Source organism: Podarcis muralis, chromosome 10 (genome assembly GCF_964188315.1).
Source record: "Podarcis muralis chromosome 10, rPodMur119.hap1.1, whole genome shotgun sequence".
Classification (NCBI taxonomy): domain Eukaryota; kingdom Metazoa; phylum Chordata; class Lepidosauria; order Squamata; family Lacertidae; genus Podarcis; species Podarcis muralis.
Window position 1 is genome coordinate 15,667,865 of NC_135664.1, and position 22,437 is coordinate 15,690,301.

At 44.5% G+C, this 22,437-nt stretch overlaps 1 protein-coding gene across 1 annotated transcript in view; it reads right to left on the reverse strand.

The window, feature by feature from the left end:
• Nucleotides 1-22,437, reverse strand: part of IL17REL (interleukin 17 receptor E like) — a 50,879-nt gene that overhangs the window by 16,461 nt on the left and 11,981 nt on the right. The window contains exons 2-9 of the mRNA XM_028745312.2: nucleotides 16,786-16,813; nucleotides 12,037-12,186; nucleotides 9,564-9,673; nucleotides 5,770-5,884; nucleotides 3,070-3,114; nucleotides 2,526-2,671; nucleotides 867-938; nucleotides 233-287 (exon numbers count right to left, since the gene is read on the reverse strand). Coding sequence (XP_028601145.2) covers nucleotides 233-287; nucleotides 867-938; nucleotides 2,526-2,671; nucleotides 3,070-3,114; nucleotides 5,770-5,884; nucleotides 9,564-9,673; nucleotides 12,037-12,186; nucleotides 16,786-16,813 — 721 coding nt within the window. The remainder of the gene's footprint in view (nucleotides 1-232; nucleotides 288-866; nucleotides 939-2,525; nucleotides 2,672-3,069; nucleotides 3,115-5,769; nucleotides 5,885-9,563; nucleotides 9,674-12,036; nucleotides 12,187-16,785; nucleotides 16,814-22,437) is intronic.

A 22,437-nucleotide genomic window follows, 5' to 3' on the forward strand; every position in this document is an offset into this window, starting at 1 on the left:
GACACAGGGCTGTGATCTGTTATTGCAATTTTTAAAGGACTGTTGATATGCTGGACAACTATTTTAGGTAAAATTCAGAAATCTGGATACACATCTGTGGAAAATTTAGACGAAAAACAGATCGGATAGCCTACTATCATGCTACCTGTGATTTCCCCTTCCCCTTCCACCTTTCATTTCTTTGACAGCATAGCGTCCATTCAAACGAGCAAAAAAACCATATTTTACTTGCCATTTTTAAATGGGCACAACTGGGTTCTCTGTGCGTCGGGGATCGCTGGCCATGCCTGCAATCCAAACAGGAAGATCCATTAGTTCAAATAACCAGCTAGTTTAAAATCTATTTTTCAATAAATTCTTATCCACAAAGCCCCTCTTTACTAAATGCATTCATGTACAGTAGTGCCCCGCAAGACGAATGCCTCGCAAGACGAAAAACCCGCTAGACGAAAGGGTTTTCCGTTTTTGAGTTGCTTCGCAAGACGAATTTCCCTATGGGCTTGCTTCGCAAGACGAAACGTCTTGCTAGTCTTGCGATTTTTTTCCCGCTTCCCCCCCCTTTTTCTAAGCCGCTAAGCCGCTAATAGCCTTTTAGCAGCTAAGCCACTAAGCCTTTAATAGCCGCTAAACCGCTAAACCGCTAATAGCGCTAAGCCGCTAAGCCGCTAATAGGGTTGCTTCGCAAGACGAAAAAACTGCTAGACGAAGAGAATCACGGAACGGATTCTTTTCGTCTTGCGAGGCAACACTGTAGTTGCTTGTGTTCCTCTCAAGGACTTTGCCCCACTCTCAGAAATAATGTTCCTTCAATTAGCTACTGCGTTTTCTAACCAGGTTACATGTCCAACCATGTTGAAAATACTTACCTCGATACAAAGACAAGGCAACAACTGAGTGTACTGCAAAGAGACTGGTTTCACCAAGTCCTTCCCTTGTACCTGAAATTGTAAAATACCTTGCAATTATCATCATCATCATTATTATTCCTTCCCCCCATAAGCATTGCCCACCACGAAGTGGGAGATGACTATTGGAAGTGGAGAGCCTGCTCATGTAAGTAGCCATACTCTTATTTGCATTAAGAAGTTTGTCCCTCTAGAGCAGTGGTAGGGAACCTAAGGCCCTCCAGATTTTTTTTCATACTACAGCTCCCATCAGCCCTGACCATTGGCCAAGCTGGTGGAGGGTGATGGGACTTGGAGCTCAGCAATATCTGGAGGACCACCAATTCTCCATCTCTGCTTTAGAGTGCCTTTTTTTCTGAAGCTACGGACTAGAAGTTAGTGGAGGCTGGTCCATTATGGTGTCCCACCAACCTCACTCTGTCCTCATCTGCCAGTTTAGGGATGACACTGGCTGTCAGCCACTGCCACCACCTTCTTAATCTCAGTGTTGCCTTTGTAGAAAGCAAGGGCGATGATGGGAGCAAAAACTGGAATGACTTGGCTCTGCCTATCATTGCCAACAAAGGCCCGTATAGTTAAAGCTATGGTTTTCCCAGTAGTGATGTGTGGAAGTGAGAGCTGAACCATAAAGAAGGCTGATCTCCGAAGAATTGATGCTTTTGAATTCTGGTGCTGGAGGAGACTCTTGAGAGTCCCATGGCCTGCAGGAAGATCAAACCTATCCATTCTTAAGGAAATCAGCCCTGAGTGCTCACTGGAAGGACAGATCCTGAAGCTGAGGCTCCAATACTTTGGCCACCTCATGAGAAGAGAAGACTCCCTGGAAAAGACCCTGATGTTGGGAAAGACTGAGAGCACAAGGGGAAGGGGACGACAGAGGACGAGATGGTTGGACAGTGTTCTCAAAGCTACCAGCATGAGTTTGACCAAATTGCGGGAGGCAGTGGAAGACAGGAGTGCCTGGCGTACTCTGGTCCATGGGGTCACAAAGAGTCGGACACAACTAAATGACTAAACAACAACAACAACAATCATTGGCTCTGGATCTGCTTCCTGTTGGCCTTTTCTGCATTCCCCCTACCAGTCTCAAGAGATACCAGCCTCCACTGTTAGATGTTCCAAGATGATGGCAGCAATGGGGGAAGAAAAAGAGCAAAGAGAAAGGTGGAAGAAAGAGAAGAGAAGAGGATAGGAAAACAGAGAGCAACCAAGGACAAAACATTGCATGCATCCGTCCCGCCAAAGATGGCCTCTTCATCAGGAACATGGTGCAAAATGATATTAGGCCTTTGGATGTCTTTAGTAACATAGGGAATTCCATTTCTTTCTGCTAAGTCAGGGGTCAGCAAACCTTTTCATCAGGTGGCCGGTCCACTGTCCCTCAGACCTTGGGGGGTGGACTATATTGGGGGGGGGGGTGAATGAATTCCTATCCCCCACAAATAACCCAGAGATGCATTTTAAATAAAAGGACACGCTCTATTCATGTAAAAACATGCTGATTCCTGGACCGTCAGTGGGCTGGATTTAGAAGGCAATTGGGTCAGATCTGGGCCCCAGGCCTTAGTTTGCCTACCCATGTGCTAAGTGGACCATTTTCAGTTTCCTACAAACACTTACCAAGGCAACTGGACCCACATCTTCACAAAGAAACCACTGGTGGCAAAGGCGAACATAATAATCTGTGCCTTGAACAGTCTCTGAAATATCCACCAAAATGGTTTTTCTCGCCCTGTCCACATCATAAATGATTCTGATGCCTGGAACTTGAAAGGGGAAGAGAAAGAATGGTATTAATGGTATTAACAAACGTTTGTGCTTTAATTTTACTGTTGATGTGACTCAATCTAAGATCCGGAATTCCATGACTGATTTGATTGCTATTTGAGTTTGACATTTGGTTTCAATCAGTATTAACATCACCAAGGCTACATTCCTGTCCATATTTACCTAGGAGTAAGCCCCACATTTCTCCAATGAGAGTACAGACATCCTAGTCAAATAATAGAATAATAATAATGATAATGATAATAATGGTAGTTTACCAAAGCATGCATTTCTGTTTCATATTAGTTTCAGACTATGATTAGTAGAATTCAGAAACAAAGGAAGTGTTCTACATGATGTAGTGCATGTAATTTAGACCTCCTGGACCTCAGCTTACCAAAACAGACTGGAATATTTTCCTCCACATCACTGTTTCTGCAATCTGCAAAATTCAAAACAGATCGTTTATTTTTCTGAGACGTCTGTCTTCTTGCCTCACAGAGCTGTTGTGCTGGGAAATGGGGACGGGACAACCATGCACCCCACCTTTTACCCCTTGAATAAAATTAAAAAATGTAAAAATTAATAATATTATTCTATGGGAAACAGGATGTTGGACCAGATAGGCCTTTGGTCTAATCCAGTTCCTCTCTTCTCATGCCCAGCTCCACCCCATCTAACTATTGTTTGTTTCACGGTCTCCCATAGTGGGATAGAAGCTCTTTTGCCACACGTTTATTTGATTTTGTTCCCTCTTTTAAAGATACTTCTTAAAAGCCTATTTACAACTCATTTGGGGGTTTTTTTCTCATGCGACAAAATGAAAAGCAACCTAACGGTTGACTGAAATGCTAAACATGTTAGTGTTACGCATTGGAGGTCAAACTACACAGCAGCTGGAAAGAGTTTTCTGTTCTTTTATTTACCAAACGCTGTAAATAAGGGAAGTCAGGCAGAACACACTTCCTAAAAAGAAATGCATGAGTTGAATCGTTTACTTGGCTTGGATGGAAACGCTAAATGGAGTTTCACAATAAGTTCTGCTTTTCGGTTGGGTCTTACTGGGAAGCCGATTAGGGTCAAATGAGATTTGATGCTCAATGCATCGTTAGGAACTACATCAAGATTTGTTTAAAAAAAATAAATAGCTGAGCTGATTTTCACCAGGACCAGAGGAGAGGTTTAATTATTTTGTCCCTAGCTTGATACCAATGAAAATCAGCCCTTTCGGGCTGCTATTCATTTTAAGCACTTGTGGTGGAACATGGCAGGGCCATCCTATAGGTCCTTTATACTAGGAGTAGACAAATCTGTCAATCTCAGTGTTTTCTAATTCCTAAAATATATATTTTTTCTAATCTTCAATTCAGTTCTCCACATTTCCAGATCAGTTCACCGTTTTTATTTTTTAAAGTCCTCATGAAAACTCGTCAGGGTTTGCGGTGAGAATTTCTCCCAATATGCATGTTTTGCCTAACAAGTACATCTGTGAAATGCAATTTTCCTAATACAGTGGTACCTCGGGTTACAGATGCTTCAGGTTACAGACGCTTCAGGTTACAGACTCTGCTAACCCAGAAATAGTACCTCAGGTTAAGAACTTTGCTTCAGGATGAGAACAGAAATCGTGCTCCGGCAGCGCGGCAGCAGCAGGAGGCCCCATTAGCTAAAGTGGTGCTTCAGGTTAAGAACAGTTTCAGGTTAAGAACGGACCTCCGGAACGAATTAAGTACTCAACCCGAGGTACCACTGTACTTGCACCCATATATGAATTTGTAGGCACACTTTGCCCCAGGACCTGCAGTTTTCTACAAATTACTTGGCTGAAGAACTGCACTGCAAAATTCAGAAAAGTGCAGATTTTGCAGCGCGGCTGTGTTTTGGTTTGTGTGTTATTCTGGAAAGATCAAATTCACCTTCAAATGAGAACTCAATTGAGTTCCTTCTCCAACACTACTTTAAAAGGTAAAGGGACCCCTGACCATTAGGTCCAGTCACGGACGACTCTGGAGTTGCAGCGCTCATCTCGCTTTCCTGGCCGAGGGAGCCAGCGTACAGCTCCCGGATCATGTGGCCAGCATGACTAAGCCGCTTCTGGCAAACCAGAGCAGCGCACGGAAGCGCCGTTTACCTTCCCGCCGGAGCGGTACCTATTTATCTACTTGCACTTTGACGTGCTTTGAAACTGCTAGGTTGGCAGGAGCAGGGACTGAGCAACGGGAACTCACCCCATTGTGGGGATTCAAACCGCCGACCTTCCAATCGGCAAGCCCTAGGCTCTGTGGTTTAGACCACAGCGCCACCCGCATCCCTTAACAACTACCTTACACACAACTAAATATCATCAATCTAACCAATCTAGTTCATATTTGTTAATATAGTGGTACCTTGGTTCTCAAACTCCTTGGTATTTAAATAACTTGGAACCCAAACATTGCAAACCCAGAAGTAAGTGTTCCGGATTGCGAACTTTTTCTGTAAGCCAAATGTGCTCTGTTTTGAGTGCTATGCTTCCATTTTGAGTGCCACACTTCTGTTTTGAGTGTTACTCTGAGATCTGTCTGTTTTTACTATTGATTTTGTGGTTTTGTTTTTATGACTCTTTTTGTTTTGTTTTTGTGATTGTGTGGAACCCAGTTCAGCTACTGATTGATTGATTGATTGATTAACTGCAGTACATTGTATATTGCTTTCATTTTATGGATCAATGGTCTCGTTAGATAGCAAGATCCATGTTAAATTGCTGTTTTAGGGGTTGTTTTCAAAAGTCTGCAACGGATTAATCCATTTTGCATTACTTTCTATGGGAAAGCGCGCCTTGGTTTTGGAACACTTTGGTTTTGGAACAGACTTCCGGAACAGATTAGGCTTGAGAACCAAGGTACCACTGTAAGTATATTTATACTTAGAGCTATATACTGTAAATCTTGAGCCAAGGTCAAGTAGAGAAGGCATTACAGTTCTGACAAGAGTTGGGATTATAGTTCTAGTTTGTGAAAATTGCCAATTTCCTGGTCAGTATGAATTTCCATTTTCTCATTCATGACACCCTCCCAACCTTCAAGATCATCATTTATTTCTAAAAATGGATTCCAACCTTCAACATAATATTCTTGATCCTTTTTAACTCCGCAGTAATTTGGAATTGTCCTCATGGTCACATGGAGATGTTGTCCTGCGCTGACTTCAAAGCAGTTGAACTGCACTTTCACCTGTTTGGATTACAAACCAAAAAAAATCAAGGGAATTATAGGCAATTTCCAGATCATGTAGGAAAGATTCCAAAACAAGGTTAGATTATGGTCTTGTTGATTCTACTGGGTTGATGTGTTCAAACCTGTTTTTGAAGACGGTATATTTTTTATTTTCTCACCATGATTTAAATAATCAAGAGACGTGGCATACTGGCAAGCTGCCAGGAGGAATTACCAAGGAAATGTTTCTTGAGGTTCTCACATTCCAAGCTCATTGCTAAAATGCAAACTATAGCAAACTCAGCATCCTGGCAGTTGCTCAGATCCAATGATCGCTTGAGAATGCGGCAATTTCAAACATCCATTCATTCATAGCACATTTCCATCAACAACATCTTATATTGAGATGTTCCACAGGAGGAAGCTGAGGAAAACTCACATGTATGCATAAGGGCGGTTCATAAAAAAAACTTTTTTTAAAAAATGCCTGCTCCGAAGGCCTTATCTTACTACACTAGGAATTATATAGCTATATCTGAAATTTCATTCGTGGAGGAGGGTCAAGATATTAACTGATATGCATGAAATTTCAGATATAGCTATAAGCTATATATTCCCTAGTGTAGTAAGATAAAACCTTTGGAGCAGGCATTGTTTTTTATGAACCGCCCTAGTATACATCACAGCATGCTCAAAGATTTGCATTATGTTAAGCAGGAATCATTCGCTGAAATCAGCAGTGAATCACTCGTCGGTATTGGAGCGAATGAGACTGTACAGTGGTGCCTCGCAAGACGAAAAGAATCCGTTCCGTGAGTCTCTTCGTCTTGCGGTTTTTTCGTCTTGCGAAGCAAGCCCATTAGCGGCTTAGCGGATTAGCGCTATTAGCGGCTTAGCGGGCTTAGCGGATCAGCTGATAAGCGGCTTAGCGGATCAGCTGATAAGCGGCTTAGCGGCTTAGCGGATCAGCTGATAAGCGGCTTAGCGGCTTAGCGGATCAGCTGCTAAGCGGCTTAGCGGATCAGCTGATAAGCGGCTTAGCGGCTTGGGAAAAGGGGGGGGGAGGAAAAAAACCCTGCAGGAACTCGCAAGACATTTTCGTCTTGCGAAGCAAGCCCATAGGAAATTCGTTTTGCGAAGCACCTCCAAAACGGAAAACCCTTTCGTCTAGCGGGTTTTACGTCTTGCGAGGCATTCGTCTTGCGGGGCACCACTGTACAGGTTTTTAAAGCTCATGGTCTCTGAAATTTAGGCTACAATCCTATGCATTGGGACCTAGCAGAAATTCCCACTGCGCACTTCCATCAATGCATATGAGCACTGACCCTGATTCAGCTCTGCTTGCAGGGAAGACGCTGAGGTTAGCAGCAGTTCTGACTATGAATGCATATTCTCATATGCGTCAAACTATGCATCTAGCATTATTCAAAGGGTCTCAGACGCGCCTCTTTATGTGGTTTGTTTGCCCAGCTGCATCTACACTGGTGTATCTCTGGTGTTCCTCCATCTCCTTACTCAATCAGGACAATGATCAGACCTCTAGCCCCAAACTAGCATTACGTCCAGGGTTTCCAAAAGAAATGTAGCCATAAAACACTTTCCATGAATAGATTGACTATAAATATATATGACGGGGCCTTCTCTGTGGTAGCTCTACATTTGCAGAATGCCCTCTCTCCTGATGTGCTTGTCTTTCTCCCTCCTTTATTGGCTTTCAGGAAGGATTTAAATACCCAGGTTGATAGATACTGGTCATGGCAACCTTGAAATTAGCAACTGCGATTGCTCTTAAACGTTTCTTAGGTGCTCTAAATGCTTTCAAGTGTTTAAAATATGTGTTTATTTTAGTTTAAATTGTACTGTTTTAACCGTCTCGTGTGTACCACCCTTGGCTCCTTTGGAAGGAAGGGATGATATCTAACAGAATGAATGAATGAATGAATGAATGAATGAGAGATCAGAATTTCAAGGTTCCTTTCAGATGACATCTTTATAGAGCATATTTTCACACAAATTTTGTGATAGCCACTATCTACTGATTATTCATTCTGATTGATTTGTGGGGAGGTCATACAGCATCACGTCAAGTAACCCCATACTTTTCAGTGCATTTCCCCATCATTTTCTGTACCCCAAAAAGTAAAAGGGTAGCTTGGAAGCGGGTTTGCTGTGCAAAAAGTCAAATCCACTTTGATTTGAGTTTTGCCCACTGAATCACCCCACAAAAACCTGACAGTCTGGAAATGACTCAAGAAAGTGAGGGGTATGTTAGAACTGATGGTTTTGAAATACAGGGTTTTCATGAAGACCGGCAGACATGCGAAGCGAACATCATAAGGCATCATTAGTTTTTCATTAACTGTGGATTGGGTGGCGCTGTGGGTAAAAGCCTCAGCGCCTATGGCTTGCCGACCGAAATGTTGGCGGTTCGAATCCCCGCTGCGGGGTGCGCTCCCGCTGCTCGGTCCCAGCGCCTGCCAACCTAGCATTTCGAAAGCACCCCCGGGTGCAAGTAGATAAATAGGGACCGCTTACCAGCGGGAAGGTAAACAGCGTTCCGTGTGCTGCACTGGCTCGCCAGATGCAGCTTTGTCATGCTGGCCACATGACCCGGAAGTGTCTCCAGACAGCGCTGGCCCCCGGCCTCTTGAGTGAGATGGGCGCACAACCCCAGAGTCTGTCAAGACTGGCCCGTATGGGCAGGGGTACCTTTACCTTTAACTGTGGATTTGTATTATACACACACACACACACACACACACACATGAAGGCATCTGGGAACAATGACATGAAATACCCTAAGCCCACACAACGCACATACGGCCATTATGGTGCTTTCATAATATCAATGCAAACATAAACCACAATTACTTCTTCAGACAGACACGAACCAGTCTGCAAATGTGGTAGCAGTTACAATCAAAAGCTTGCTCCTCTTTTATCAGAGCTGCAGATCCTGTTCAAATAGCTTCAGTCTCACTCGGTGCCTGCAGCTCTTCTCTGGTTCAATTATTACTAAAGCAAGGAGCCAAGAAGTGGGAATGGCCTGGGGTGGCCCAATAGAACTGTAGGTCAGAAATAAGTTCCTGGGCAAACGTTCATCCCCAGTTCTCCTCAACATCCTACGTTCCAAAACCACTTGTTTTCTGGTTTATATTAATGGGGGCAGGGGGACATTGTTAAGTATAAGCTTCTGCTGTCTCAGCTGTGTACACACCATCAATTCAACGCACAGCACTTTTGCAAAATAATTCTGGGAACTGTACAGTTGTACCTTGCATCCCAAACGACTTGGCTCCTGAAAAAAATTGGCTCAATCGATTGAAACCTGGAAGTTGAGTGTTTCAGTTCTCAAACATTTTTTGGAAGCCAAACATCCAGCATGGCTTCTGCAGCTTCTGATTGGCTGCAGGACGCTCCTGTAGCCAATCGGAAGCCGTGCTTTGTTTTCCGAACGTTTTGGAAGTCGAAAGGACTTCCAGAACGGATTCAGTTCGACTTCCAAACTATGACTGTGCTTTGTTAAGGGTGCTGGGAACTTTAGATCTGTGAGGGTAAACCATGGCTCCCAGGATTCTTTGGGGGAAGTAATGTGCTCTAAAAATATTATATATATATACACAGCCTTGCATTTAATAGCTTGTTCTTAAAATCTCAAAACGGCAAAGATTTGACAACAGTGTAATGAAGCATTTACCTTCCTTACAGCAGATTTTACATTCATGTCCTTCGAAATCTTCACTCTCACACACTGAGAGTTCTGCGTTTCCATTGAGAGATAGCAAATTTCAATGCCACGGATATTTTCTAAAAAGAAATTTAGAAATACTTGTAAGTCTTGCTCTTTCTCAAACTTATTTGGCCTACAGCCCCCTTTTCAGGCAAAAAAATATATTACTCAGCACCACCCTGGAAATCTATCTTCTTTAAGCAAACAAACAAAAAGATGCAGTGTTGATGGACTTGACCACTGATCGGTTATAACTTGTGTGTTTATTTGAAAAATAAAGCAATTGCTACAGCTTTATGTTTCATAGGTAAGAATCATTATGTGACCCTTGAGTCAAGGAGATTATTATTATTGAATAAAAAGGTAAAGGTACCCCTGACCGTTAGGTCTAGTCGTGGCCGACTCTGGGGTTGCGCACTCATCTCGCTCTATAGGAAACGCTGTTTACCTTCCCACTGTAGATCCCACATCTACTTGCACTCTGATGTGCTTTCAAACTGCTAGGTTGGCAGGAGCTGGGGCAGAGCAATGGGAGCTCATCCTGTCACACAAACTTGAACTGCCGACCTTCCGATCGGCAAGCCCTAGGCTCTGTGGTTTAGACAACAGTGCCACCCACGTCCCTCCTATTATTGAATAGGACATCCCTATTTTCATCGCAGAATTGTTGGAACATAGGTGAAGCATGTTTTTCAAAACTGGTCAAGGAGGTGGACTAGCCCCTGGAATTAAAAACCCATGGGGCGGACCAGAGTGAAGCCTGCTGGATTAATCCAATCCTCCAAGGGGCAGGGCTCAACCCCACAGCCCACATGCCATTGGCCAAATAGGCAGGCAGGCTGCGATCCACGTTCTGAGCCTGGGTGAAGCCAAAAAGGTGTCAGGCTTTGGGGATTCAGCTTCCTCCCCCATGGCCGTAAATGAGCAGATCAAATGAAAGGGAATTCTTACCAGTTAAAGGGAAAGGTAAAGGGACCCCTGACCGTTAGGTCCAGTCATGGCCAACTCTGGGGTTGCGGCGCTCATCTCGCTTTATTGGCCGAGGGAGCCGGCGTACAGCTTCCGGGTCATGTGGCCAGCATGACTAAGCTGCTTCTGGCGAACCAGAGCAGCGCACAGAAACGCCATTTACCTTCCCGCCGGAGCGGTACCTATTTATCTACTTGCACTTTGACGTGCTTTCAAACTGCAAGGTTGGCAGGAGCAGGGACCGAGCAACGGGAGCTCACTCCGTCGTGGGGATTCGAACCGCCGACCTTCTGATCGGCAAGTCCTAGGCTCTGTGGTTTAACCCACAGCGCCACCCGGGTCCCTCTCTTACCAGTTAGTTTCTTTAATAAACACAACAAAGGACAAAAGAAAGCATCTAATCAGAATGGTGGTGCTCCCAATCAAGGATCAAATCCTCTTCCATCCCTATTAATCTACATCACTCCTACATCTTGTAATCTGAGCTTGTACCTTCTGTGCTTTCTGCGCAGTGCCGATTTTACGTATAAGCTAAACAAGCTGTAGCTTAGAGCCTCACTCTCTTGAGGGACCCAAAAAAATTAAAGGGGGAAAAACTGGATGTACATTTCCAATATATACAAATAAAATAAAACCTACATACAGCAACAGTGTTTTGTGTTGTGGAGGCTCCTATTTCGTCATGTGCAAATGGCTTTAGATACCTATTAGGTCCATAAATTACCATATAGCATACAGTGGCACCTCGGGTTACAGACGCTTCAGGTTACAGACTCCGCTAACCCAGAAGTAGTACCTCGGGTTAAGAACTTTGCTTCAGGATGAGAACAGAAATTGTGCTCCGGCAGCGCGGCGGCAGCGGGAGGCCCCATTAGCTAAAGTGGTACCTCAGGTTAAGAACAGTTTCAGCTTAAGAACGGACCTCCAGAACGAATTAAGCTCTTAACCTGAGGTACCACTGTATATTCAACACAACAAACAGTGACAATTTGCTGTTGACAAAGGACAGCTGGACATATAAAGGGCCCCATTACCTTCCGTAGCTTAGGGCCTCATCAAACCTAAATCCGGCCCTATTTCTGAGATTTTCTGAGCTCTTCTTGACCTTGGGCTGAGCAGAGGAATGAATCGGTTAACTCTCTCTCTCTTCTAGTATTTCTCCTGCTAGCGGCTCCCCATCCAGAATTTCCCAGCTTCTGCCTTCTGAACTGTGCCCCTCTGCGAACCACTGTTCCAAATCTATACCGTCCTCCTGCTCCTGGGAAGATTCAGGTTCAGGGGGAGGGGGTGGCTCCCACCATTCTTCCTCAGCGCAGCCTTCCTCAAATGGTGCCTGACAAAAGGATTTACCGAAGCCCAGGAAAACCCATTGCCTCCAGCACAACTGCCGGATCCAGAGTAGGCATTGTCGCCATCCTGCCATGGCGCCCAACCTGTTTGGTGCAGAGATTCCACATTGAATCCTACTTACCCTCAAGATGTAGCATCCCCTTAACACTCAAGAGAAGAGAGCATTGCCTTTGTCCTGCACACTTCATGGCGGTCCACAGCTTCATGCTTCTCAGGGTGGTAGGAGAGAGAGAGGCAGGAGCAGGATGGCAGAAGCTGCTAAGAATCCCACCTGTGGATAGACCCATATATTTAAAAGGTGCCCAAAAATGTTTTTTTAAAGCGTTGTCCCTACGAAAAATCTCTGCTCGTTGGCAGGAGGCTTCTCTTAAAATTATCTTTGCGTGACCAGGCGGTAACAGCCCCAGCCCCCCAGGGATCATAAGGAAGGAATAAAGGCTTCAGGTTACATACGCTTCAGGTTACAGACTCTGCTAACCCAGAAATATTACCTCTGGTTAAGAACTTTGCTTCAGGATGAGAACAGAAATCGTGCAGCAGCAGCGGGAGGCCCCATTAGCTAAAGTGGTGCTTCAGGTTAAGAACAGTTTCAGGTTAAGAACGGACCTCTGGAATGAATTAAGTACTTAACCCAAGGTACCACTGTATATGGAATTAAAATTAGGTCACAAATTTATTAAACTACCGAATGTAGGAAGACCTTGGCTTAGGACTTGGGCGTGTACCCCTCCCAGCCCCCCAGCCGGGGGAACTGGGGTGCATCAGGGTAAGTGGGATATGGGGGTGCAATGTGAGACATAAGCCCATATTCATGCACGCAGGGTAGTTCACTGACAACTTTTCAGTGTATGGCCCGTGACACCCACTATATTACCCCTTTTAAGAGGGGACCCTGGAATCTCCACTGCAGGGGGGTGAGTCCCCACTTCATGCCCCCCCCCCAATTATAGGGAAGAAAAGACCAAAGGATTCCACCCAAGGCCATAACCGCCAAATTTGTGGCGAATTGCTACAGGGAAGACAAAACCTGCCAATGCAGGAAAAGTTCTTCGCAGTCCTTCAACAGCAACCAGTCAAAGACCACAGCAGTGCCCGCTAAACAGGAAGAAAAAGTTAACCTGCAAATAAGAAAACATTAAACAAAGGGAGGGGAGGGAGGGTGAATCTCCAGAGCCGACTGCCTGGCTATTGTCGGCTCCACCCACTATATATAAATGGGACTGGCCCCACCTCCCAGCAATGAAACTTGACTGCTGAGACTGGGTGTGAACCTCCAAATAATAACACTGAGAGGCAGGCCAGCCCCTGTTTGCCATTAAGCTCCCTGGGAACTGTAGCACCACACATGATCCTGCAAAGGGCACCCACAATGTAAAGTGTGAGTTCTCATTCTCTGCCACTGGACTCCATGTCTAGCCAAAATAAACACTACAATTTCTCCCTTATTGTGGAAAGGCTGTAGAGATAGGCTTGTATTAACAATAGCCCGATACTGGAAACAACCTAAAGAAATCCCCACTGAAATCTGGGTAAATAATATTTGGAATGTGGCTCTATGGGAACGCCTTCCTCGCCACAGAAGGGTAATTAAAGGCACTTCCAAGATGGACACTTTTGACGAGACTTGGCTTCCATTCTTTTCCTTTATAAATGAGGCAGAAGGTACTTTTATTCCACCCTCAACACAAGAATCTTTGTGGAGAGGATACTTAATGTTTTATTATGTTTTTATATATGTTGGAAGCTGCCCAGAGTGGCTGGGGCAACCCGGTAAGATGTGTAGGGTATAAATAGTAAAATTATCCTTATGGGATGGGACGTCCCTGTTTTCTTCGTGGAACCATTAGAGAGTATGGAATTGATAATGCATAAATAAACATATTCCTTGTGTACTGTGTACTGCACATGTGTACTGCATATGAAACTTTATACGAATGTACCACTGGACTAGTTACAGAAGTTATATGTTGTTCTTGTATTTACATGAAGACCAATAAAATTATTTTGAGAGAGAGAGAGAGAGAGAGAGAGAGAGAGAGAGAGAGAGAGAGAGAATGTTTTTAAAAGCAAGTGCAATAGCCAGGTTGGGTTGCAAAGCATTTAGGAAGCATTCAAGAGAATAGGGATGTTCATGGTTTCTTCTGCAGACAAAAACTCAATATTTGCCCTTTCTGCTGCGTCAGATCAGAACTGGCTCCACTGAGCCTAGAGTGGTGAAGCTGTGACCCGCCAGATGTTTGCTGAACTACAACTCCCATCAGTAGAGTTGGCCACGGTTCAGGGATGATGGGAATTGGAGTCCAATATCAGATAAACCAAAGTTTGCATGCCATTGGCCCACAGGACCTGAGCTGCTCTGATGATCTTGTGGGGGGAACTAAATTAATAGCACACTTAGTGATGTTGGGGTTTTCTTCGTCCAGTGTCAAGCCCATTAGATATTTCTGGGGAATTATTATTGGATTGAGGATTCAAATTCCAAAGTGGAAGGACTCCTGCAAAGCTGTGGCTAAATGGCAGATTTACACAAGAGGGCACCATAGCCTTCCAAACAATTTGGTCTGGATATTTTGGTTATCACGGACACGAAAGATTTCTCATCTGCTGATCTTATTTCACACGACTCTGATGGAGGGCCTATTGGATTAAATGTTTCTGGTGCTGGCGTTTCTTCTGATGGGCTAATTGATGGGTTATTATTAGGTTTGGGGCATCTTTGGGCTTTTAACCTTTTCGAAAGTTGCTTGGAAACTTTTTGTACTAAGCAACCAGTAAGTCAAAATACAATCATCACCTTCATCAGATCAATACAAGAACTACTGAATGTGGATATTCTTACACTACGCACTGTGGAGGAATGCCACAAGGTGCCATGCTTAGGGCTTTTCCAAGGTTATTATGGGAATTTTTATATAAGCGTTCTGGGGAATCCAGAGGATGTATGGAAGCTTGTCAGAGATTCTTCAGAAGGAATATCAGCAATGACTGAGATATTTCTCCCAAAGGCAGTTTGCCTAGCACAACTTTCTTGAGAGATGAACAAGCGGGAGTCTGTCCCTGATATTGTGGTTTGATCTGTATCTGTATTGGACTTGAAACTGTTTTAGAGAGGTACTTATTCTTGATGTTTTTATGGTTTAATCGCTTCGGGTTGTTTAGGGGAAGCGATTCCTAAATGAAATAAATAATACAACAAGCTCAGTGGCACAGAAGGGTTGGGTATGTTCCAGAGCGTGCAATACGATTCCTGAGATTATTAGACCCAACATGTCTGACCAACTCTCTATATGAATTGAGTGGGTTTTCTACAACATATGCTTCTTCCAAGAGTCCTCTGTGACACAGAGAATTCTGTGATATAGGCTAGGGGTGGAAGATAAAATCATTTGGTGAGCATTTTAAATCAAACGGATCTAATTTGCTGGTTTCTGATTTATGTATGCACATCAGAACACAGATATCCATCAGAGTACACACTTCTCCAAATTTTGCAGTTTTTGCAAAAAAAATATGCATATTTTACTGGGAGAGGCAATGAAAAACAAACAGAAATTTGCATTTTAAAGGAAGAATGTGTTTGCCATATGTACAAAGTGCATACAGTTTACATGCAAATTTTGCATGTTTGTTTTATTCGCTGACACAAAACTGGGACTTGAATGGCCCTGTGATTCAGCACTTGTGAAATGGACATAGACTGGAAATAGGTCGGGCCATCCATCACTCTTAATTTCAGGGACATGGATTCGAATCCCACATTGGGCAAAAGATTCCTGCATTGCAGGGGGTTGGACTGGGTGACCCCTGTGGTCCTGTCCAACTCTACAATTCTATGATTCTATGATCCCTGGGATAGACAGGTGGGGGAATGCAGAAGTGGATAGCAGCCCATGAAGGTAGAAAGTTTGAAAGCTGCTGGCGTTAGGCATTAAGAAAGTAGGAAGCACAAATATTCAGTGGTGATGGAATGATAATTTCTATGTGAAGGTAAAGGGACCCCTGACCATTAGGTCCAGTCGTGGACGACTCTGGGGTTGTGGCGTTCATCTCGCTTTACTGGCCAAGGGAGCCGGCGTACAGCTTCCGGGTCATGTGGCCAGCATGACTAAGCCACTTCTGGCGAACCAGAGCAGCGCACAGAAACTCCGTTTACCCTCCCGCTGGAGCGGTACCTATTTATCAACTTGCACTTTGACATGCTTTCGAACTGCTAGGTTGGCAGGAGCAGAGACCGAGCAACGGGAGCTCACTCCGTCGCAGGGATTCGAACCACAAACCTTCTGATCGGCAAGTCCTAGGCTCTGTGATTTAACCCACAGTGCCACCGGTCACTAACAGCTGAACTAAGAGATCTTATGCAGAAGCCTTAGTTTCCACATGGAGGTGTTCCTTTGCTTAATAGTGTCTCTGTATAAAAACCAGGCCCCATTTTTATATTAGATGTAAGGCTGCTATTCAAGTCTTTCATGTGTTGTCATATACAGTGGTACCTTGGGTTACAGACGATTCAGGTTACAGACACGTCAGGTTACAGACTCTGCTAACCCAGAAATAGTACCTCAGGTTAAGAAATTTGCTTCAGGGGGAGAACAGAAATCGTGTGGCGGCGGTGCAGTGGCAGCGGGAAGCCCCATTAGCTAAAGTAGTACCTCAGGTTAAGAACAGTTTCAGGTTAAGAATGGACCTCCAGAATGAATTAAGTTCTTAACCCGAGGTACCACTCTATTTTGGCAAGCCAGCTGTTGAGAATCACTGGTGATGTCTACAGGCTGAGGAGGCAATTTCAAGCAGCAAGCTCTAAAGTAGCTTTGAAGTCCACTTAGATATTTTAATACTTTAATTTCTAGAACAGTGAAAAGGTTATACTTACTAGAAGTTTGTGTTCTGCAAAGAAATCCCTGAAGGAGGAAAAATTAAAAAAGAAAGCCGTTAGTTTAAACTGTGCGTCTAAGGAATAAAAGGCACTCTTCTTACAAAGTTATTATGTATGACAATGACAAGCATATGTTCAGACATTATCAGCGGCAGAGAAGGGCACTCTGAAAGTTCAATCCTTAAAAAAGAAGGTAGAATTATTTGTTCTTCTGGGATAGACATGGGAAACCTGTGGCCCTCCAAAGGTTGTTATCCCAGCTTCCATCAGCCTCTGTCGGCCTATCTGTGGGTCAGGGATGATGGGGGTGAGGAGCCCAGCAAACATTAGAGAACCACAGTTTCCCCACCCCTTTATGGACCAAAACAACCTGTAACCAGGATTCAAAATATAGTTAGATGTCCAGAAAACTACTGGTTTCGTTGGGTTAAAGACGGTGGAGAGAAAATGTTGGTCCAGAACCTTTTCTGTCCTTATGACATCAGATGATTGACAGCTGTGTTGCCCTGCTCACCTGTCAAAGTTCTTAATCCACAAGGGCACCAACTCAGGGTGGCAGTGGGCTGGTCTCTTTGGGTCCCCTGAATAATACAGCCTTGCAAGTCAAACTTGCAAGTCAAACATCTAAAATTGTTATTTGATCCGAAGGGAACAACTAGAGCAGTTCCTTTGATCTGATCTGTTCCTTGGGTAATCCACGATCTTGCCTTCTCTCAGAAGATCAAGATTTTTGGCTGCCAACCTGCTTAAAGCTCCTAGGCTTCATGGGAATAAAAGCACAGCCTTTCTCTTGAGAGAGGTGGACAATGAACAGTTAGTACTTTTTCGGATCTTGACTGTTGCCGTTTCATGAAACACACCCCATTGCAAAAAAAACCCCCAAAAAACAACTGCCTGAGGCAGCTGACTTAATTGGCCAAATGATAGGCCTTGTCTCAGTTCCTCCACAAGATTCAGATGTGTTTATTTGCATCTATGCATCCAACCATTACAGAGCAAAAGCTTGGCAAGCAAAGGGGAAATCAGATCTGTGTCAAGGCTAACATCAGTTAGCATAAATAAAATTTTACACAAACTTGCATTCAATTATGCAAAAACATAGGCAGACTGAAAATTCCGAAACTCCCTGGCAGAATACCATTTCACAAACATATATATAATCTACGAAAGCATATATATATATATATATATATATATATATATATATATATATACACACTTCCGTCTTGCGAGTCTTGCGATTTTTTTCGCTCCCCCCTTTTTCTAAGCCGCTAAGCCACTTATAGCCTTTTAGCTGCTAAGCCGCTAAGCCTTTAATAGCCGCTAAGCCGCTAATAGCCTTTTAGCCACTGAGCCGCTAAGCCGCTAATAGCCGCTAAGCCGCTAAGCCTTTAATAGCCGCTAAGCCGCTAATAGCCTTTTAGCCACTAAGCCGCTAAGCCTTTAATAGCCGCTAAGCCGCTAAACCACTAATAGCGCTAATCCACTAAGCCGCTAATGGGGTTGCTTCGCAAGACGAAAAAACCGCTAGACGAAGAGACTCGCGAAACAGATTATTTTCGTCTTGCGAGGCACCACTGTATATATATGTGTGTGTGTGTGTGTGTGTGTATGTATATGTGTGTGTATATATAAATGTGTGTGTGTGTGTACACACACACACACACACACACACACACAGCGCTTTTTTTCTATAAAAAATGTTTAGGGGTACTCTCATTTTCCTACTCATGTTGAAATACTGCCCCTCGATGAGGCCAAACTTAGATTTACAAAATGTTCGTGATAATATGTGTACCCCTGAATCCCCCCAGAAAAAGCAGTGTGTGCATGTGTTCGTGACTCTCTCTCTCTCTCTCTCTCTCTCTCTCTCTCTCTCTCTCTGTGTGTGTGTGTGTATTTTCTGTTAGTATTAAATGATGCTTTTTTTTCCTACGCGCCCTTCAACCGAGGTCAGCTTACAACATTACGCTATCCAGTTATAAAAGCAAGCAAAACAACGACAGCTGTACAAGCAGTGAAACTGTTCCAGTCCAAAGCAGGGCAAGGATGGTGTGGCTGACTGCTTTTGTTTGGGTTGGGTTGTGTTTTTTAAGAACTCCGGATATTTGGGGAAATTCATTTCTGAGAATTCTTTGCGGTGACCCGCTAACCTACATTCAGCAGAAGAATTAGGCAAAACATGACTCATAAATTACCCAAGAAGTACTTTTTCCCCATCTGTATAATTTGCTCAGTCGCACTGTGTACACACATGTTGTAATAATTAAGGGTGTCGTGGAAAAGAAGAAAGGGGGGGCACTGTTCAAACAGGCCACCAGGGGTGAGCATCAGTAGAGTGCAGTGATTTTTTTTTCATAGGGGAACAGTTAGGGCCGGAGGCAGCAGCTTGAGAGGATGATGGGGGGGGGGCGATGTCCTGACATTGTGCATGTGAGAATCGCGCCTCCCTCCCAAAGCTGGGTAGAAGCTTCTGGAGCTTTGGGAAAGAAGTGCCGGATCTCTCACAGAATGCAGGAGCCCTGCTGCCTCCTTCCCAGTGCTGGGTGGGCTTTGGGAATGTGGCGGGTGTGCTCTTTTTTATTATTATTTTAAAAATTATTATTACTTTTATTTTGACAAAGTACTGTAATAGGTAAAGGTACCCCTGACCATTAGGTCCAGTCACTGACGACTCTGGGGTTGCGGCGCTCATCTTGCTCTATAGGCCAAGGGAGCCGGCGTTTGTCTGCAGACAGCTTCCGGGTCATGTGGCCAGCATGACTAAGCTGCTTAGACCATCGCGACAGGTGCTGAAATTCTGGGAGGTTGGATAGTTAGAACAGAATGGTCTGGAGGGTGGGGTGCATATTATTATTATTATTTATTTATGATTATTACTTTGTCAAGGACACAGGTGGCGCTGTGGTCTAAACCACAGAGCCTAGGGCTTGCCGATTGGAAGGTCGGCGGTTCGAATCCCCGCAACGGGGTGAGCTGCAACTGCTTGATACCAGCTCCTGCCCACCTAGCTGCCCACCACGTCAAAGTGCAAGTAGATAAATAGGTACTGCTCCGGGGGGGAGGTAAATGGCGTTTCTGTGCGCTGCTCTGGTTCACCAGAAGCGGCTTAGTCATGCTGGTCACATGACCCGGAAGCTGTCTGTGGACAAACGCCAGCTCCCTCAGCCTATAGAGCGAGATGAGCGCGCCACCCCAGAGTCGTCCGCAACTGGACCTAATGGTTGGGGTACCTTTACCTTTTAGCTCCAGGATTCCACATTCTTCCACAAGACCCTGCCAAAGTATCAGTGGCGTAGCGTGGGTTGTCAGCACCCGGGGCAAGGCAAGTAATTTGCGCCCCCTAACCCGTGGATTTGCGCCCCCTAACCCGTGGATTTGCGCCCCCTAACCTGTGGATTTGCCCTAACCCCAGATGTTGCGCCCGGTGCGGCCGGCCCCCCCTGCACCCCCCACGCTACGCCACTGCAAAGTATTCAGAGCATCCTTTGAGACTTTTCTTCAAGCCTTTCTGCCTTCAGAGGTGAGGCAACTTGCAAAGGGGCTTTTTCCATGCAGTCCCTCGGCTTGAGAATGTCTTCTCCAAGGAGGCTTACTAGGCAGTGAGAATTATGTCTTTTTTGCCCATGACATTCCATGGCCCTGTGCCAACTGAAACACCTTTTCGATTTGTTGATCCTTTAGGCCCAGGGTCTATTTATATTTCCGATTTATTTATTTTTAATTCAGTTATATTTACTGCAGGTCTAATGGTTTATGTCACTGTTGTGCGGCTCTCTTTTTAAATGCTTTCGCTGTGCTTAATTTTCTTACACGTCACTCTGGGGGAGATCTTTTGGACTGAAGAAACAGGATTTACACAAAACAAACACATTTTTTTTATTTCTCTTGTTCTTTGTCTATTTGCATCAATGGAATTTGTTGGGTGGGGGGATGGAGGGGTATAAGCATGCACGCACACACATGAAAATGGTCATGATTGCTAGCAGTGCCAAAGAGATAAGAAATGGATCTCTGTCAGATTTACTGCCTGATTTGCAAAGTCAGATTCCGTTTCCTGGTACTAGGGAAAGAAGACTGCTGAGTCATTCTTCTCTACACAATAAAGAGGGACCTGATATCTCTGCTTATCAGTAAAGCTGGGCACAATATAATTTGCATGCATATTAAAAGTGTGTTCCTCATCACTCATAAAATTAGCCAGGAGCAGAAGTCTCAAACTCTCACTTCTCAGGTGTGGATTTGCTTAAGCATTTTTTTGCTGTTTGGTTAATGGCATCAGGATCTTGAGGAAGGCAAGGCAAATAAATGTACAAAGATAAATTGCTATTGTGACACACCAGCCCAATCGCCACAGCTGTGCGAGATTCCAGGGATTCTAGACGCTTGCCTGGGGTTTGTGTTTCCTTTGGAAATGAGGCACAGCAAAGACTGTAGTGTCTTTATCATATATGGATTATTTACACATATATATGACCTGAATCTCAGATAGAGGGGTGTACAGCATTACATTCAAGAGGGTCTCATAGGCACAGTCCTGGGTTCAAGCAGCTATTAACATACCTTCCTGTCACTCTGCAGCTTGCCTTGCTCCCCCCCCCCTCCATAACTCCTAATTTTGCACTAGGCAGCTGCCTAGATGGCTTTTCCATTGCCTCACAGCTTTCCGACTTTTCCTTTAGAACAGTGTTCCCCAACCTTGGGCCTCCAGCTGTTTTTGGACTACAACTCCCATCATCCCTCGCTAGCAAGACCAGTGGTCAAGGATGATGGGAATTGTAGTCCAAAAACAGCTGGAGGCCCAAGGTTGGGGAACACTGCTTTAGAACACACCAGGGCAAATTGCAAACCTGAAACTCTACTACGGGTCTTTGTTCTTCTACCCAACTCAAGGAAAGACACCTCTCTCTCGCAAAATCCCTAACGGCTTATCACTTTCCTTTTTTCTTCCTTAATGGCCCATCCTAGGTGATCTCCTGAACATGCCTGGTTTGATTTTAACATGCTAAATCCAGTGTCCAGCACCCGGGAATTAGAAGTGTGGTCCAGGAATTAGAAGGCAGGTCAAGGCACCCACAAACTCATAACGCTATAATGCGATGAGTATGGGACTTGTCTTGCTGTTGTCATTTTTCTTTACTGTTTCCAGTCGATTATCAGCAATAAAGTTCTTTGTTTTGTTGTCAGTAGGTTATCAGCAATAAAGTTCTTTGTTTTGTTTTCAGCTTCTTCCTGGCTGGTGGATTGTATTATCGTAGGTCAAAGTGGAAGCTATAGGTTGAGCTATGGAACAGTCCCTCCTATTGGTTAAAATCAGGCTGCACATCCTCCTAGGCCACATCTCTCCGGACCAGACTATTCACCGCAGTGATGTAGCATGGGTTGCTAGTGCCCGGGGCAACGCAGAGGGGATGGGAAGGAGTACACATGCACATTCAACTGCTTAACAGCATCTGCATCACCCAGGGGATCGCAGCTGCAGAGATAAGAAGAGTCGTCCCTTTGTCTGGAGAGGTCATTTCCTGGTTTGAATGGAGAAGCTGTTTTCAACAGAGCCTACTTATGGAAGTGTACAGCTGCACCAGGTATTGAAATGTTGCACCCCCTAACACTTTTGCATCTGGGGCAACTGCCCTTGTCTCCCCCCAT